Source organism: Trachypithecus francoisi, unplaced genomic scaffold, assembly GCF_009764315.1.
Source record: "Trachypithecus francoisi isolate TF-2019V2 unplaced genomic scaffold, Tfra_2.0 Lachesis_group13, whole genome shotgun sequence".
Taxonomy (NCBI): Eukaryota; Metazoa; Chordata; class Mammalia; order Primates; family Cercopithecidae; genus Trachypithecus; species Trachypithecus francoisi.
In genome coordinates this window covers 90,198,179-90,217,999 of record NW_022681458.1, presented here as the reverse complement: position 1 = coordinate 90,217,999, position 19,821 = coordinate 90,198,179, and the positions used below count along the sequence as shown (strand labels likewise).

Genomic DNA, 19,821 nt, shown 5'->3' with positions numbered 1-19,821 from the left:
GGTATGTCCCCTGGCTGAAGATAGTCGAGATATATTTCCTTTTGAGTGGGAGGATCCCCATTCAGGGTGGAAACAACAGTATTGATTGACAGTCTTACCCTAAGGGTTCAGAGACTCCCCTAACCTTTTTGGTCAAATTTTAGAACAAGTATTATAAAAAGTTGTCATCCCAAAACAAATATGCCTACTCCAATATGTTGATGATATTCTTATATCTGGTGAGGATATAGAGAAAGTAACTGGCTTCTCTACATATATTCTTAACCATCTGCAGTTCGAGGGGTTAGGAGTCTCAAAGGAAAAGTTTCAGTATGTGGAGCCTGAAGTTAAATATTTAGGCCACTTGATAAATACAGACTAGGGCCTGAAGAAGGTGAGAGAACTGTGTCCCTACCCTTGCCTCAAACTAAACAAGAACTCAGGAAATTTTTAGGGTTAGCTGGATACTGCCACTTATGAACTGACTCATATGCACAGCAAACTTTCATATCAAAAACTTGCCCAGGTGGAAGCCTGACAATCTGTGGACTTCTAAGGAAGTCGATCAGGTCAAAGAGCTGAATGAAAGGCTCATAACCACCCCTGTCTTAGCCTTACCTTCCCTGGAAAAGCTATATCACATTTTGTGAACATGGATAATGGGGTAGCTTTGGGAGTGTTTACTCAAGAACACAGTGGCAGTCAGCAGCCTGTGGCCTTCCTGTCAAAAGTCTTAGATCCAGTTACTTGTGGATGGCCTCAATATATCCAATCCATTACAGCTACCGCAGTATTGGTCCAAGAAACCAAAAACTTAACCTTTGGAGAAAAATTGACAGTAAGCACGCCCCACTAAAGTTACAACTATCTTAAACCAGTAAGCAGGGAGGTGGCTTGCTGACTCAAGAATCTTAAAGTATAAGGTTATTCTGTTAAAAAAAAAAAAAAAAAAGATGATTTAAAAGTAGCCACTGATAATTTGCTTAACCCAGCAGGTTTCCTAACAGGGGATCCAAATCTAAAAAAACACACGTTTAGATTTAATCGATTACCACACAAAGGTCTGACCAGACCTAGGAGAAGCTCCCTTCAGAACAGGACGACACTTATAAATGGTTCCTCCCAGGTGATTGAGGGAAAAAGACACAATGGGTATTCAGTAATTGATGAAAACAAACTCAAAGAGAGTCAAAAAAAATTGCCCAGTAATTGGTCTGCCCAAACTTGCAAGCTGTTTGCACTCAGCCAAGCCTTAAAGTACTTGAAGAACCATCTATATTGATTCTAAGTAGGCCTTTTTGAGTGGCTCATACATTTGGAAAAATTTGGACTGAATGAGGCCTCATTAACAGTAAAGGTCAAGACCTTGCTCATCAGGATCTATAACACCCAAGTATTGAATAACCTTTAGTTGTCAAAAGAAATAGCTATTGTCCACATCCCCAGACACCAGAAAAGCCTTTCTTTTGAAAAGTTGAGGAAATAACCTAACAGATCAGATAGCCAAACAGGCTGCCGTTTCCTCTAAAATGCCTGTTTTTCACTTAACTCCTTACCTTCCTTGTTCTAACGTGATCCCCATTTTTTCTTCTACTGAAAAAAAAAAAAAACCCTAATAAAAATAGGTGCTAAAGAGAATTCAGAAGGAAAATGGACGTTGCCAAACCACAGAGAAATGTCATCCAAACCCCTTATGAGGGAAATCTTATCCCAACTACATCAAGAGATCCACTGGGGTCGATTGAGAACGCAGTCCTCGAGAGTTTATGGGTGCACAGAAATTTATACCCTGGCCAAACAGGTTACAGACAATTGCTTAGTTTGTAAGAAAACTAATAAACTATAAAAAAAAGATTACCCCTTGTGGGAAGCGGTCCAGGCTTAAGGCCATTCCAAAGTATCCAGATTGATTCCAATGAGATGCCTCCAATAGGGCGTCTAAAATATATACTTGTGATAGATCACCTCACTCACTGGGTCGAAGCTATCCCCTTTTCAAATGCAATGGCCAATAATGTAGTTAAAGCCTTTGTTAAAAATATAGTGCCCAGGTTTGGGTTAATAGAAAATACTGACTCAGACAGTGGAACCCATTTTAGCACACACATCATTAAAAAGTTATCCCAAACAATAGACAGTAGATGGGAATATCATACTCCTTGACACCCACGTTCATCATGGAAGGTAAAAAGAATGAATCAAACTCTGAAGAACCACTTAATCAAGCTGGTTCTAGAGAATCGGTTACCATGGACCAAACGTCTTCCTGTTGCCCTGTTACGAATCCAAACTGCCCCTCGGAAAGATATTGGTCTTTCCCCTTATGAGATGCTCTATGGAATGCCTTATTTACACTCCATTGCTGACATTCCTACCTCTGAAACTACAGACCAATTCCTTAAAAATTATATACTTGGTCTATCTTCTACTTTCTCTTCTCTTAAAACCAAAGGTCTCCTAGCAAAGGTACTGCCCCTGGAGTTCCCAGTACATCAACATCAGCCTGGGGATCACGTCCTCATCAAAAACTAGAAAGAGGAAAAGCTCAAACTGGCCTGGAAAGGACCACACCTAGTACACCTAACTACTGAAACCACAGTCCAGACAGCAAAAAAAGGACAGACGCATCACACCCGAGTCAAAAGAGTGCCGCTCCCTCCAGAGTCATGGGCCATAGTCCCAGGGGAAAACCCTACCAAACTAAAGCTAAGGAAAATTTAACTCTCTTGCATCTATTCTATTACTCCTTCGTTCCTCTCTCTATTGCTGACTACCTGGTTATTAATACAATCGAGTCAATTTCGCCTCAAACTACTACATTTGATGCTTGTCTTGTTATACCCTGTGGAGACATGTCAAGTCAAAGACAGCTCTCCACCCCAAAACAGTACCTCTGTCCTTCCTGACTCTGCTCAGACTGGACATTAGTGAATCAGGATCATTTAGTCTGGAAAGGTTTCAATAAAGACTCCAATGTCAACTGGGAGTATTGTCCCCCACACCCTGCTACGACAGCTTTTATGCCACAGTTGTTCCAATGTTCTGTAGACCACTAAAGAGCACGGATGGACTGCCACAACCAGTAGTTGTAATTTCCTAAAGCCATATATTCATTTTACTCAAGGAACAGCTTCCCCTAGCTGTGAGCTAAACCAGTACTATCCAATACAGGTTATTATCTCAAACCCTCAAAGTTCTCCCCCTTCCCTAAGCCAGTTCCCTTCTTTAAGCGGGTTTTATGGTATGGGGGCTGAGGTGTCAGGAACAGAACATATCAGATCCTTTGAAATACACTTCATTGATCCCCTACCGCCTACACCCTTAAGCCTTCTTCCAAAACCTCTCACAACAAAACTATTGTTCCTCCTCCATCTAATGAAAAGACCAAGGTAGCTATTGTAGAAGTTAAAGACCTAAAACAAACTTTGGCACCTGAGACAGGATATCAAGGTGCGAATGCCTGGTTGGAATGGATCAAATATTCTGTCCACACTTTAAACAAAAGCAATTGTTATACTTGTTCACAAGGCAGACCAGAGGTCCAGATTGTCCCCTTTTCACTAGGATGGTCCTTCAGTTGACCAGGGATGTGCTGTATGGTAGCTCTTTTCCAGGATTCCACAGCTTGGGGTAACAAGTCGCGTCAAGCTCTCTCCCTGCTGTATCCCGAAGTTCAACACCCTGTGGGTCAGCCCGAGGGCCATCCAGCTTCCATCCCCCGACACTAAGTTCACTTCCTGTCTCTCACAACAGGGAGGAAACTTAGCGTTCCTTGGAGACCTAAAAGGATGCAGTGAACTTAAAATTTCCCAAGAGCTTACCAATCAGTCAGCCCTTATTCGTCCCTGAGTAGATGTATGGTGGCATTGTGGTGGACCTCTACTAGACACTCTGCCAAGTAACTGGAGCGGCACTTGTGCTCTAGTCCAATTGGCTACCCCTTTTACTCTGGCACTTCATTCACCAGAAAAAGAAAAAAACATCGCAAAGCAAGGGAAGCTCCTTACGGGTATTTCAACTCCCATATTTATTTAGATGCAACTGGAGTCCCACAAGGAGTACTTATGATAAATTTAAAATTCGAGATCAAACGCCGAGGTGGGCGGATCACGAGGTCAGGAGATCGACACCATCCTGACTAACACGGTGAAACCCTGTCTCTACTAAAAATACAAAAAAAATTAGCCGGGTATGGTGGCAGGCGCCTGTAGTCCCAGCTATTCGGGAGGCTGAGGCAGGAGAATGGCGTGAACCCAGGGGGCAGAGCTTGCAGTGAGCCGAGATCGTGCCACGGCACTCCCGCCTGAGGGACAGAGCAAGACTTCGTCTCAAAAAAAAAAAAAACAAAAACTCGACATCAAATAGCTGCAGGATTTGAGTCAATATTTTCGTGAGTGACAACTAATAAAAACGTAGATTGGATAAATCACATTTATTATAATCAGCAGCGGTTTATTAATTACACCAGGGATGCTGTCAGAGGGATAACAGAACAATTGGGGCCCACTAGCCAGATGGCCTAGGAAAACAGAATGGCCCTAGATATGATATTAGTCAAAAAAGGGGGTGTTTGTGTTATGATTAAAACTCACTGTTGTACCTTTATTCTAAACAACACTGACCTCACTGGGAACATAACAAGGGCCTTACAAGGACTTACCGCTTTATCCTATGAACTAACTAAAAATTCTGGAGTCGGTAACCCTTTCTCAAGATGGCTAGAGAGGTGGTTCAGTAAATGAAAAGGAATCACAGCCTCAGTCCTTACTTCTCTTACAGCCGTTATAGGTGTGCTCTTTCTTACAGGATGCTGTACTCGTAGTTTAGTGCAGACTTATAAAAACAGCTCTCACCAAAACCTTCCTGAGCTCTCCTCCACTTTATTCAGATAAACTCTTCCCTCTAGACACCCAAAAGAACAGAGCCAAGATATACTGAGACATTTTGAAGAGAAAAAAACTATAAAATCAAGACGGTGAAACTGACAGAGATGATAAATTCCTCTTCAAAAGGTTTTAACTCCCAGTGTTCTGGTTGTTTCTCTAGTTTCTATAGTTACCCGTACTGTAAACAACACTTCCTGCCCTTGCTGCACCCTGACATGCCCTGAAAAGCCTAGACATGCTTTGTGCCATAATGGATAGCCTTCCCCTTCCCCTGGGTTCAGTTTCAAACTATTTAGCTGGGTTCAGTTTCAAACATTAGCCAACTGGGTCAGTTTAGATTGTGCGGTCCAATCCTAGCCAGTAGGGGAAAGACACAACAGTGGGGACCAGCTGCGTCAGGAGTAAGTACCCCTTCCCCTCCCTTGTCCATCTCATGAAGGCTCCGTCTCCAAGACGCACCCTTCTACAGAAGTAAATTGCCTTACTGAGAAAACTTTTGCCTGAGTGCTATTTTCACTTTGTGACACCGAACATTTACTTCCGACAATCACATCTTTAATAACTGCTAAGTACAACTAACTTGTTTAATAAGTGATATATAAAGTACGAGTACTTGACCAGACAGCGAAAGAAAGCAAATACACGTTTAGTAGCCTTTATATGGAATGCTTGAGACCAGATTGTTTTGGATTTTTTCAGATTTGCAGATATTTGCCTTTTTACCTACTGGTTGAGCATCCCTAATTTTAAAAATCCAAAATGTTCCAATGAGCATTTATTCTGAGTGTCATGTTGGCACTCAAAAGTTTTAGATTTTGGAGCATTTCTGGTTTCCAGATTACAGATACTCAACCTGTATAAAATATTCATAGCCACTAGATTTCCAAACGTACAGAAATACCGTAACAGCCAAATCAGCAATTAGAAGACAAAAACAAGTTCAGAATGGCATCTCAGGAATGATCTCCTTGACAGCAGTGCATACATCACCTGTACACTAGGTACCACACCCAAGAGATTTAAATGTGTACTGACTAAAAGAAAAATAAAGGTAAGGAAAAAAAATGAGAATGAAAGACTAATAATTTCTACAGGAATGTAATCTATTAATTCCTACTTATAAACCTTCACAACACAGACCTATTTCTCTAGGTTAAAAACAGGTTGGGCAAGGCAGCTGATGCCTATAATCCCAGTACTTTAGGAGGCCAAGGCGGGAGGATCACTTGAGCCTTGGAGTTCAAGACCAGCCCGGCCAACATGGCGAAACCCTAACTCTACTAAAAATACAAAAACTAGCTAGGCATGGTGGCACGCACCTGCGATTCCTACTACTTGGAGAACCTGGGAGGATGAGGTTGCAATAAGTGGAGATTGCACCACTGCACTCCAGTCTGGGTGACAGACACACTGTCTCAAAACAAAAAGAAAAACCCCCCAAAATCTCTAGTACACTGCTATGGTTTACACACATGTACCAAATCTTTTTTTTTTTTTTTTTTTGAGACAGAGTTTTGCTATTGTTGCCTACGCTGGAGTGCAATAGCATGATCTCAGCTCACTGCAACCTCCGTCTCCCAGGTTCAAGCAATTCTGCTGCCTCAGCCTCTCGAGTAGCAGAGATTACAGGTGTGTGCCGCCATGTCCTGCTAATTTTTGTATTTTTAGCAGAGACGGGGTTTCACCATGTTATTCAGGTTGGTCTCGAACTCCTGACCTAATGTGATCCATCCACCTCGGGCTCCCAAAGCGCTGGGATTACAGGTGTGAGCCACTGTGCCCAGCTTCAAATCTTTAATATCTATTAATACTACTATTAGTGTTGTCATCAATATTCAATAAGCCTAATTTAAAAATCAAAGGTTAATCATTGATTTGTTCCCTCTTTGGATCCACTAATAAATACATTCATTGCACTCTACAAGCTGCTTAATTTATGTATATGTGTGTTAATACTAACTTATGTTGATGTTGCCTTTTTCTCCTAAAGAGCAAACTAAAAGAATAAAGGGCCCTAATTCAGCATTTCTCACAAAATGCTAATTTCATACAATGTGCTACATAAAGCAAAACAAACAGGTATCAGGGAGTTAGAGAAACTAGGGAAGGGGGGGGTTAGCGAAGTTGGTCAAATAAAACAGAAATACTGAGTAAAAATTGTAAAAGCCTTCTGCAAGACTTCTCAGTATCTTAGTAAATATTACGCCTTCTGAATTTCAAAAGGGGACGGCGGGGGGGGGGGGGGGATGCAGGTCATTCTTTTCAACTGATGTGGTCCTCCTTAGATCTTTCCACACTTAGTTTGCGAATGGATGAGCTCATATTTAAATGAACTGCTCTCTAAAGATAATGAAAATAAACGTATCTATAGTCTCACTAGTAACATTTGTCAAACATCTAACCACATTCAGTCAAGAATTTACACTTCATATTAGGTCTGAGTTAAGATATTTTTTAAAAGCACTTGCCTGAGTCATCCACATGTACCCAGATTCAAGAATTATGAGATGACCTAAAAAACAAAAATTCTATCTCTTTTTTGTCACTGGCTAATGCCCAATTCAATGGCATGGATCCTGTAGCTAATCAAAAGTCAGGGTAATTCAGAAGGAACGGCAACAAATAAATTTGTCAAATCAGTCAGATAAGTCTAAGGTACCAATACACTGAATTTCTCTGCAAGGCCTATATTCTACTTTATCATTTTTCCTCTACATTACTTATAATACCTTATACAATGTAAATACTATATAGTTATTATACTATATTTTTTAAAATTTGTATTTTTTTGTTGTTGCTCTTTTAAAAGACTATTTTCCATTGCAGTTGCTTGAATCTCTGGATACAGAGGGTTGACTGTAAATGCAAGTATTTTAGTTTTATTCTCCAAACAAAAATTATTTATTTCATCTTATTTATCTTCTATTTTTGTCAATGAAAAAGTAAGAGTAAAGAGGCAGACACTAAAAACAAGAATAAGTAGTAACAACATAAAGTCACAAGTAACCACTGGAAACAGTCACATTTAACACTAACTGACTAATGGGCTTATACTGCAGGAAAGAATACCTGTGTATTTGTTTCATTCATTCAACAAGTATTTTACTGAGCACCCATGATGTGCCAAGAACTGTGCTCAGCACCTATAGGCTTCTTAAAAAGTACAGAACATAGCCCCTGCCCTCTAAGAGCTTACAATCTATTACTTGTTGGAAAATTAAAGCAAATAAGACACCATGAAACAAGTCAATAACTAAGTGCCAAAATAAATGAAACAGTAAGAGTTATGGGTAGATTACATATATTTTCTTTAATAATCTGAAGGGGAGGTGTATGTTGGCAAAAGCTATTTTTGAGAAACTTTTGGAGAAGGCAGGACTTGAAATAGTACAACATAGGTAAGCAAAGCAAAGTTTATGGAGATAGTGAGCTGGGGGCAGGAGGGTAAGAACAGCCTAAGTTTGAAGTTCTGAACTAATATAATCACTCAAGACACTCTGAAAAGACCAGCCTAAGTTCAAATTAGGGAGTGTGAAGACATGCAGCCTTGAATCCTGCTTTGACATGTACTATGGGAAGTTCTTTAAAGTTAAGCTGTGGAATTTAGATACTATGTTACAGGCACTGAAAAGTACTGGAGATTCTCTGGCAAGGAGATCACAATCTAAAATTTGTGGGGGCAGGGGGGCATCCTTGAAGGAAGAAAACCAACTGAACTCAAAACCTGTTGAATAATCTAGGCATGGGAGAGTGACGACTTGGGCTCATGTGGTATCAGGAACAGAAATGAAATAAGATCTGTTTGAGCCAGCCTTACTCAATATAAGAACAAGAAAATCAAACTCATTTGTAAAAAGCAATTATTCATTTATCAGTTTACTGACCAAAGACCAAAAAAAAAAAAAAAAAAAGGTACTGAATAAATAGAATTAGGGAGGCAGTACTAAAGGGATTTTCTGTTCTTTTATTTCCATATCTTCCCATAAAATCTCATCAAATGATCTGAACTGAATCATAGGCTGTTAGAGCTGAAAGGGACCTTAACTCAATTACTCTACTCTTCTCATTGATAGAGGAAAATGAAGACTCAAAATATGGAGGAAAAAAAGGGCCAGCTAGTAGGACTCTCTGGGGCAAAGGCATAATCATCTGTGATAAAGATGGCAGGACTTGCATGTCCTTTGTGTAGAAAAGACAAAAGAGTAAGACATGAAAACATTATTTACTATGGACACTGAGGAAGAAGACAGCCTCAGACATAATTTTATTTTGATAGAAATCGCTACAGAAAATCTTTATATTTTTGAGATAGGGTCTCACTTTGTCACCCAGGATGGAGTGTAGGGTGCAATCTTGGCTCACTGCAGCCTCGACCTCCCAGGTTCAAGCAATCCTTCTGCCTCAGCCCCGCAAGCAGCTGGAACGACAGACGCACCCCACCACACCCAGCTAATTTTTTAATATTTTTTGTTGAGACGGGGTTTCACCATGTTGCCCAGGCTGGTCTCCAACTCCTGAGCTCAAGTGATGCACCCGCCTTGGTCTCCCAATGGGAAATTTTTGAGTACTGCCATTCAGCAGGGAAAATTCTTTATCTTTCTTTACTAACATGATTTTTTTTTTTTTTTAAACTAGTGATCCCTCAAGGCATCTTAAATCACATATTATTTAAAGCTTTAAACAATCTGTAAGGTCTCTTTCAGCTATAAGATCCTATAACTCTAAAAGTATGACTTTTCTATAAAGTTATATAGAGTAAGAGGCAAATTTAATCTACAAGATAGAAAACTGAAATAAACCTGAAAGAATATTAAGCTCAATTTGATAATCATCAAATATTTATTACTACTAAGAGTCAGCCTAAATGCATGAGATGGCACTCTAGGTCATCTCATGAATAAGAAAAAAAAAAAATGTGAACACACTACTTCTTTAAGCTAAATAGCTTGATGCACTTGAGAAATTATGAACCCTGGCTTCCGTACATCATTAAGCTCAGTCTGCATATTATTTTACAAACAAGTTTTATAATTTCATGTCATATTGGTAACATTCCAAAGACCACAATTATTTGGCAAGTAAGACTGCCACCAATTTTAGTCTTTAGCTAGTCCCAGCATGAGATGCTCATGAAAACCACTCAATACATGAAGGATTTCATAACCTTCAGTCCCAAAGTCTAAAGAATTTGTGAAATGACTTTTTAAAATTGCATGACAGAACCCTCCCAACTGTCACTACTGTAAATGATACAGACAGACATCCTGCTTCGTCTCAATTATCTTCTGACCACTTACTACTTCTGAGTACTTCTGAGAGTGGCAGAAGAAATAATGCAGGAAAAAGATCAATTGTGCTATTTATTACCACCTTTAATTTTTAAAGCAATGTTTACAGAGTTTCAAATAAGATTTCTGATTTGAGAATTCAAATTATCCATGCTCTCCCAGTCCGTTTTAAAGCTAAAATAAGAATTTTTTTTTACCAAGATTTGGGCCCCATATTTGTTAGTAAAAGGGAATTATATAAATCTGACAAAAACAGTGGAGATTCTTTTGCGACTTTCAGGGCATAACTCCTACTAAAACATTTATTTATTATACTAACAGGAGCCTTCAGAGGGAGAAGAATTCTAAACATCTGTATAATTAGGTCTACTTAAAGGAACATGGCGTACTATTAGCCTAGGAAAAAGTAGAAGGAAACAACACAAAAAAAAATCAGTTATTTGAATGGATGTATACCAAGTAGCAAGTAAACTTACTAGAAAGATGGTCACTGATATAGCTAAAGAGAAAGGGCCATAAAGCAAACTGTGACCAGCTTATGTCAATGAGATACATGAAAGTACTTTTAAAAAATAAAATCTGCATTTTTTTTTTTTTTTTTTAATAGAAATATGACTAGCTGGTATCTTGGTTTTGGTAGTGCAATAGCACCATTACAGCAAGGGTAAGCAGGTCAATCCCTTGCAAAACTTACCTTGATTGGCCCAATGGAAACAGAAGGCCCCAGAAAAGAGAGAAGCATCTGGCAGTAGCAAATTGTTTTATTTTATCTTTCTGTGGAAAGAAACTAATTTTAAATAAGAACCAGAGCATTTAAAGAATAAATATTTTTAAAGCTCATTATCTAGTTAGAGCAGCTCTACCAAGAAAACAAGAAGAGCTCCTTGCTGCTTAGAGATGGAAAGAAACAGAAGAGGAATCAAAGTTGTTTCTCCATCACCTAGAGAGTTTTAAAATTTGTGTTATTCTAAAGTAACAGAATAAAAGGCTCTTTTATTTAAAGAACTCCTGCAAGCAGCATCTTTTGGGGCTGGTGCCTTTGAATAAAGGTTTTTTGTTTTTTTTTTTTTTTTTTTTTTTGTTTTTTTAACAAAATTAAGGGCAACATTCCAAATTAAAAAAAAAAAGAGGAAAATCACTTGACATTAAGCCCTTCTACTCTTAAGGTTAAGTAAAAAGAGACAGACACACAGCAAGCTCCTTTTCCCACTGCAATTTCACCAATAACTTTAATCATGAAAGCTTAAACAATTATCAAACAGTACTAATTAGCAAAAGATCACATGAAATTGGCTTCCAAAATATTTTGTTAGCCTAAATTTTTGATGATTTATGGAAATACTCAAATGGAAATAACCCAGCCACCTAAAGATCTATATAGAACTTAACATGGAGCACAAAATTACTCATGGTAACTGAACCTGTTACCTTTCTTGGATGCTTCTCTAGAAACTCAGTTCTACCGAAATCACTGAATCAGCATTAAAACCTTTTGATCCAAATCACTTCTACAAAATGTCCATTTACAATTTATGCTAGAGATGGAAGGGACAGCTCATAAGCAGGAGTGTAGAAGCAATAAGCATTAAAAAAAAAGTGTAAGTGGAAAATGAAGTACCTATTGGCACTGTCCTATGAAGAATCAGAATTATAGAGCACAAACCCCCCACCCTCCCTCACCCTCCTCCAACACACAAAGAGGAAGATATTTCAGGAATAAAATTCGCTCTAAACCAAAACAATTGCTATTTTCAGATTCTATTTGTTTACATGGTCTACCAAAATCAGTTATGTTGCTGTATCAGATAGTATTTACGTTTAGACCATTAACTTCAATTGGCATGCTTGAAAAAATAATCATTAAGAATAAAAGCCTGGACGCACATTTTACTTTTAAATAATAATAAAAAGAAATTCTTAGTTTTGAGGTAATCAGTAAATTTCTCAGGAGACTTTTTCATTACATTCAAATTTCCGTTACAGTCATGATTCAACATTTGGCTTATTTAATATTATTCAGGCATAAACTAATCCTTAAATAGCTGTAACTATTGACCTAGATTTTGAAATCTTGACAGAGTATCTGAGGCAAAAACAAATAAATAAATGTAAAATAAAATAAAAACATTCTTACTTGTCCCATTGGTGGCCCTCCCATAGGGGGCATCATCTGTGGCATCATTCCATGAGGTACAGGAGGCATATTCGCTCTCTGACCCATAGGGTGCATTCCCATTGGGGCATAATGCATGCCAGGGTGCCCCATCTGAAAAACAGCGAACGTTTTTAAATGAGCAAAGAATACTAAATGCTTCTCAAAAATCTCATTTCAACAAATCATTTATCTGAAGCAACCTAATATTAAGCTTAGGTATAATAACATCACTGGATTAATCTACACCTTGTTTTAAACAAAATGCATTCTGCTAGTATTTAAAACGAGCTTGCAAATTCCGCAACAAAACGGGAAAAGTTAAGATGATTACTGGACAGCTGGATCATAGGTTTTCTCTTTTTTTTAGGCATTGACTTAATCAGCTACTAACTGGCTTGCTAAGCTTGGAGGATACACATTGAATACTAATCTTAAAACTGTTACAGTGAAAACAACAATTCTCCTATTTCATGCAGATATAAAAAATAGCCAGCTATTGTTATTTTATAACACTACTGATTTTAAACTTTAAAATGCTCTATCATATTAACTCAGGTGAAAGTCAGTCTTATAAAACACAAACAGTAGTGCCACCCAGGGACAATTCACTCCTAACAAACTTATTTCCTAACATAACTTTTAAAACAGGTAAAATTCCTTCTGCCAAAAATACATTTTCAAAGACTGAGGTTCTGTCACTCACGGACACTAAACGCAAACAACTAATTCATCCCTTTTAACGCAATTTAAAAAGACAACTACTTTCTTTACCGATGAGTCCATTGTTCCATGTTTTAAATTAAAACCAGCTAATTATCTCCTGCCAATTGTCCTAACAGTTCCCCATGCAGACGACCCCCACGAGTAATGAAAACAAATTTTGGCAGCCGCTGTTAAAGTCTTACAGAATCAAGCCCCTCCCTCCCCCTCCCAGCTAAATCGGGCCTAAAGCTCCAAGACGCTCACCCCGCCCAAGAGCCAGCACCTTCACCACGCATCTGTCTAGGCCAAGCCCTGCGGGGTACTTCCAGGGTCTCACATCCTTCTCTTTGTGCATCCCCACCCTCCACTTCTCTCCCTCAGAACATATCCCACCATCTCGAGTTCTTCCTTCGTCCACTCTTATCTTCTTCTCCTTTCGGAGAAAGCTTCCTGTTTCTCTCACTCCGTTTTTCATTGTGCCGCCTTCCCCCTGCCCCACTGATCCCTTACCGAGGGCCGTCTCCTCAGGAAGCCGTCAGCAGAGACCCAAGAGCCGGAGCAGAGGCTTGAGCCGGACAATCTCCGCTCCCCGTCCCCAGGACCCTGCGAGGGAGGATGGCTCTCCATTTCACTCACCATGAGGCCTCCACGTTCAGCTCCCGTCCCCGGCCTCATCGTCGGGCTCAGACTGCTCCGCCGGCGGCCACTGCCGCTACACATACCAACAAGAAGCGATCTGAGTGGCTGGCGCCCACTGGGGCTAAAGGTTAAAGGCTGCCCTGCGCTACGGGGCGGGATCAGCGAGGCCAACAGGCTGACGGGCTTCCCCGCTGTCCAATCAGAATGCGCGGCCGACACGCAACTCTGCGGCGATTCGCCCGCAGCCTCAGCCTCACTCGGCGTCGCCTGCATGGGGCGGGGGGAGGACGGAGGAAGTTTCTGCGCCGAGTCCTCCGTCGGGAAAACTCTACCAACTTCCCCAGGGGAAGGGAGGACAACCGTGTCCCAGCTTCCCGAGCTTAGACCGCCTCACCCCGTAGGGGGTGGGGGCAGTGGGGTCTGCCACCTTCCCCCTCCCCGCCCGAGTTACGTACGCCCCACAAACCTGAGGCCGCCAGGGGTAGGGTGGAGGGGGCGGGGGTAAGCAGTCTAGTGTTAGCGGTGGCTGGGGCTGAATGCGCGCGCGCGGTGCTCGAGGCGGAGGGGAGGGGGCGGGGAAGGCGAAAGGAGGGGTTCCGAGGAGCGTGTTCGAGCTCGGTACGCACCAGGTGGAGAGCGCGCGCCTGGGCGGAGGAGGAAGGAGGCGTGTCGAGTAGCGCGAGGGAAGTTGTGGTACGGGTGGGGAGAACCACACTAAAGGGAGATGGGGTGAGCAGTTAAGGCACTGCGAGAGCACCAGGCAGAGAGCTGCCCTTCCGTAATGGGGGAACCTGCAGCAGAGTGTGAGCGTAGAGGGGAAGAAGAGAGAAGGCAAATAGTTTCGGGAATGTGTCGGAAGGCGCGAGCGGGCGCTAGGACCCGGCGTCCAAAAGATGCGGCTTTGAGGCTGTCGGGTCGGGCGCTCCCGTTGGTGACGCGGCAGTGGTGGAGGTCTCAGGCAGCGATGAAGCGCCGCAGGGAGTGGATACTTGGCCGCCTTCGGCCTCCGCCCACTGTTCGCTGCACGCTTTCCTGCTCCCCCTTCCGGCTACAGCCCTGGGGTCGAGCTCTGGTCCAAGCGCATCCCACCTCTCCTCCGGCCCTACGATTTCCTTTGCAACACGGCCGCCCACCCTTGCTCGCCGTGGTTCACCCCTGGGTTCTGAGGCATGGTGGTAGCGGCCACGGCCGTGGATTGGCTGTTGCGGACCCGGGGCGGGGCAGGTGGGAGAGGCTCGTACTCCGCGGGTTTCGCTGTGTTTCGCGCCATGTCGTTAGCGGAGAGCGGGTGGCGGTCGGCTCTGCGGCGCCGCCGTCCCGGCACCCCGGGCCCTGTGGCTGGGCCAACGTATTCCTCCTTTATTCAGGGGGACAGTTGGGGTGAAGGCGAAGTCGACGAGGAGGAGGGATGCGACCAAGTGGCCCGCGACCTGCGGGCGGAGTTCTCGGCTGGGGCGTGGTCAGAGCCCAGAAAGGGCTCACTGCTCCTGTCGGACGGGGACGGGTCGCCTGTCCTGCCAGATAAGCGCAATGGTATCTTTCCTGCGGCCGCGGGCAGCAGAACCCAGCCTCGGCGGTGGCCGGTCCAGGTCCTTTCTATTCTCTGCTCGCTGCTCTTCGCCATCCTTCTCGCCTTCCTCCTCGCCATCGCCTATTTGATCGTTAAAGGTATTGAAGCCGAGTCCTTGAAAGTCTGTCCAGAGTAAAGTGGAGTCAGGGTGTGGCTCTTGCCCCCACCATTCTCCCTTTCCTCCGTGCTGCCTAAGCCCGCGGGGTGGCAGCTGCTCTCACCCAGAGTCCTCATTTGCATCTTACTTTGCTTTCCAGCCCTTTTGTAAGTGGAGCGTCCTGATCCGTGATCAGGAGACCCATTTTTAAAAAGGATCTTTTGATTAAATGGGTACTCTTGAAGAAATATCTTCAAGTCCTTAAACACGGGGGATGAAATATTGTCAAGATTAAACAAAAGGCGAAACACCCACCATTAAAAGGAGACTGTGAAAAGTGCATATAATTAAAATAGGCTATCTATGTTCAGTGGCCTGCATCCACAAATAAAGATGTGCTGTCCACCAATTCCTCTACACAGAATCCTGAGGGACAAAGATTTTTATCGCATAGTCCAAATTTCTACTTTTATAGGTAAAATAATTAGCCTCTCAGTTTTTAAGTTTGTGTCCAGGTGTAGTGCACAGAGTTCTATTGCAGGAAGTATAGTACACTCTTCCTCTGATAATTTTATTAGAGGAAAATAATAAAAGTTGAAATACTGGCCAGTTGAAAGTTTATTGCAAGGCATACGGTTGTATAGTTTAGTTGGCTAGTGTATGTTATAGTGGGAAGAAGCAGAGTTAAGTTTAAATTTCCATTCTTACTAGTTTGTGACGTTTGCCAAGTTCCTGAAAAAAAAAAAACAAAAGAACTTTCTTGTATGAAAAGCACCCAAAACATTGTCAATGAAGTGTTATTTTTGTACTTCATTAGATATAATTAAATTTATTTAAGTCTGGTTTTTATTTGTCTTCATTGCTTCCCAGAGTTTAGTGGGCTGCAGATGGCATGGCATCTAAAACCTTACAATGCTTGATTTTTTTTTTTTTTTTTTTTTTTTAATGCTTGATTTTCATACAGAAGACACATTGGCCAGTTGATGTAGGTTTTACCTCTTCATAAAATAGTAAACTGTGAATGTGCATAAAATGCAAACTGTCGGCCGGGCGCGGTGGCTCAAGCCTGTAATCCCAGCACTTTGGGAGGCCGAGACGGGCGGATCACGAGGTCAGGAGATCGAGACCATCCTGGCTAACACTGTGAAACCCCGTCTCTACTAAAAAAATACAAAAAAACTAGCCGGGCGAGGTGGCGGGCGCCTGTAGTCCCAGCTACTCGGGAGGCTGAGGCAGGAGAATGGCGTGAACCCGGGAGGCGGAGCTTGCAGTGAGCTGAGATCCGGCCACTGCACTCCAGCCCGGGCGACAGAGCAAGACTCCGTCTCAAAAAAAAAAAAAAAAAAAAAAAAAATGCAAACTGTCAGTCTTAAATGGTTGACTGCCAATGTTGCATTTCTTTATCATTCCCCTCCCCCCTTTTTTACCCTTTTTTGCAATCCTGATAGTTTTGTCTCATAGGTGGTTTGTTTCTCTTTTGCTCGGAGACATTGCCTTTGTATCATAAAGTCACAAAACCATGATAAGTGGAATTCCATTGCAAAAGACATTGTACCGTGCTTATTTTGAAGAATGGAGAAAGGAACTAAACTCCGCCTAGTGTGCCCTTCAGTATTTACAACTACCTTCGGGAAAAAACAGTACTCTCATTCTATGTACAGTATATGGCTGTTGGCTCTCTTAGTGGTCAACACATTCGCTTGCTGAAGGTCATATAGTTGGTAAATTGAATCAGAATTTGAACCCAGTTCTTTGTGACTCCAGAGCACTTTCGACAGCTCCACAATGCCTTCACAGCCCTTGAGGTACTTTTCAAATTATACTACTACTTTCCTACCTAAGTCCCTCTTTGTATTTGCAGAGTTGCATGCTGACAATTTGAAAAAGGAAGATGTTGTAGACACTGGATTATTAGGTATGGAATTAATTGTCGCTTGCCTTGGTTTTGAGTTCATTTTTGTGTTTCCAGATCATGTTTGAACTAAATTTGGGATAAAATACTTAATATATTTCTATGTGCAGTCATTCAGTCTTATGTTTTTCATTTGCATATGTTGGTGATAAATGTTACTAGATTTCCTTTATATATGTGAAGTATGTGTATACATATATGGTATATTTGCTATAATTTTTTAATGGGACCAGGTGCAGTGGCTCACATCTGTAATCCCAACACTTTGGGAAACTGAGGCAGTAGAATCACTTGAGCCCAGGAGTTCGAGACCAGTCTGGGCAACATAGTGAGACCCTGTCTCTACAGAAAATAAAATTAGCAGGTGTGGTTTAAGTCCACTCATGCTTATAGTCTCAGCTACTTGGGAGGCTGATGTGGGACGATCACTTAAGCTGGAAAGTTCGAGGCTGCAGTGAACCGTGATTGTTACACTGCACTCCAGCCTGGGTGACAAGAGTGAGACCCTGTCTAAAACAATAATAATTTTTTCACGGGTACTGGTGTGTGTATATACCACACACACTAGTAATACATTTTTAACACAACTGCATGTGACTCAGGTCCAAAGAATATTTAACATTTTCTAATTACCTTCTGGAAGAGGCTTCCCACAACTCTTCTCAGGAATTTAAAAACAAAAGAACTTCTTCACTAACTTAGCGAAGGTAAATAATGTCTTACATAGGCTTCAGGAGGAATTTAAGTTCCAATATTTTTATGTGCAACTTTTTTTTAAGCATTGACCATCGTTGCACAGGTTAATGAGTCAGACCTCAGTTTCTGCAGTGTCTGTAGAATGCTATAGTTCACAGGTTTCCAGAGAAAAAGGTTATTCTATATTTCTCTCCACCAAAATGACTCTGAAGAGTTAAAAACTTTACCTGTCCAGCATGTTTTACTCCAATTTGCTTTGCTCACTCTAAATTGGGGAGGGGAGATCAAACTTAATCACTCTACATTCAAATTAATCAAGTAAGTCATTTGATATGATCACTGTAAATTAAATCATTTGATTTGGTCACTGTAGATAGGTGGTTGAGATACTATGACACATGTCCTCCCCTCTCCCAATCTTTCCTAAACCCTCTAATCTACCACTTTATGGCTAATCACCCTTATGATGACACTAAGTATAGCGTACCTTATTTTGGCAGAAGGGGAAAGAAACATGAACCCTTTATCTTCAAATGGCAAAGAAGTTGGTTCCCTAGATATTGCATGGAAACTTTTGTCTGTTCGTGTCAACTTCTTGCATGAGAAAACATACTTTTTAGTTACTCATTTTATCAGTGTATGTTTTTACACTGTTTTATTTCTGAAAATAAGCCAAGATTATTAGGCTTCTCAGAGTTTTTATTGATCTGCCACCTCTTGATGCAGTGGAAACAGAATCTTATGAACTAGGCATGAATTCTAAACCTTTTGCTGTTTAAAAGTTGTCCTGATTTCTCATTTAGGAATAGAACGAGTGGCAGTTATTATCTGAAGGAATGGCTTGCTCATATATCAAAAGGAATGTGATAGGTCTTTTGACCATGGTCCTGCTTCCTCTTCCACTTAGGATTAAATAATCCCATATTGCTTTTAGGTATGCGTGATAGATAGATAGTATTTTTACAGCAAATAGGAAAATCATTAAGATTTTGCTAATGGCATGAATTTACTATCAAGAGTCAGGAATGAGCAGAAAGTGTTGTATCTTTATGGTGGAAAAAAAACCCAACAGCTATGCCAAAACAAAGCTCATTATTTTGAGCCGATGTTCCAGTGGTCAGATGGAGAATAAAAATAGTTAATATCATTTAATGGGCCAATTCGATCAGTTTCCTGGGGGTTAATTTTAAAGAATAGTTATAGCAGATGTATGTGTTATAACATGTGGATAGAGAATAGTCGTCTCTACCAGAAGAGGGATTCTTAAAAATCTGTTTCAGTGAAACAGGGCCAAGATGATTAAGCTCTTATAAGATTGAGGTGATTGGCTGGGTACGGTGGCTCACACCTGTAATCCCAACACTTTGGGAGGCCGAGGCAGGTAGATCACTTGAGGTCAGGAGTTGGAGACCTGCCCAGACAACATGGTGAAACCCCGCCTCTACTAAAAATACCAAAAAAAATTAGCTGAGCATGGTGGCACAGGCCTGTAATCCCAGCTACTCGGGAGGCTGAGGAAGGAGAACCACTTAAACTGGGGAGGTGGAGGTTGCAGTGAGCCAAGATCGTGCCACTGCATTCTATCCTCTGAGATAGAGCAAGACTCCGACTCAAAAGAAAACAAAAGATTCAGGTGATTGTGGTAACACCTGCTTTTTTTCTAAGCTGCAATTCTCTACTGTTTTCAAGAAAAATACAAGGTAGCCTATTTACAGAATGTTTTGAATTGACTACTGTCCTCTGGTTAAAACCCCTCTTGAGATAATTGATAGCTGAAAAGGTAGGATGGTTCTCTCAAACTTGACTTCCATCTAAGTCGACACTGAGTTGATTAACTTAGATATCAAGAAAAATTGCCTTATTAGTTTACCGCTGAGGAGATGCCTATGAAGTTATA

General features: G+C 41.4%; 2 protein-coding genes across 16 annotated transcripts in view; one reads left to right on the top strand and one right to left on the bottom strand.

The window, feature by feature from the left end:
- Positions 1–14,293, bottom strand: part of PRPF40A (pre-mRNA processing factor 40 homolog A) — a 68,241-nt gene extending 53,948 nt beyond the window's left edge. For 4 of the 13 annotated variants that reach the window (XM_033231458.1, XM_033231459.1, XM_033231460.1 and 1 more), the window contains exons 1-2: positions 13,647–13,959; positions 12,288–12,419 (exon numbers count right to left, since the gene is read on the bottom strand). In XM_033231458.1, coding sequence (XP_033087349.1) covers positions 12,288–12,419; positions 13,647–13,922 — 408 coding nt within the window. In that variant the 5' untranslated portion in view covers positions 13,923–13,959. Of the gene's footprint in view, positions 1–10,847; positions 10,928–12,287; positions 12,420–13,520; positions 14,069–14,115 lie in introns of those variants that run through there. The other 9 variants (XM_033231463.1, XM_033231466.1, XM_033231464.1 and 6 more) reach the window with 6 other exon arrangements.
- The window catches only part of ARL6IP6 (ADP ribosylation factor like GTPase 6 interacting protein 6), a 44,979-nt gene continuing 39,359 nt past the window's right edge, over positions 14,202–19,821 (top strand). The window contains exons 1-2 of one of the 3 annotated variants that reach the window (XM_033231468.1): positions 14,202–15,317; positions 17,178–17,231. In XM_033231468.1, coding sequence (XP_033087359.1) covers positions 14,819–15,317; positions 17,178–17,231 — 553 coding nt within the window. In that variant the 5' untranslated portion in view covers positions 14,202–14,818. The other 2 variants (XM_033231469.1, XM_033231470.1) reach the window with 2 other exon arrangements.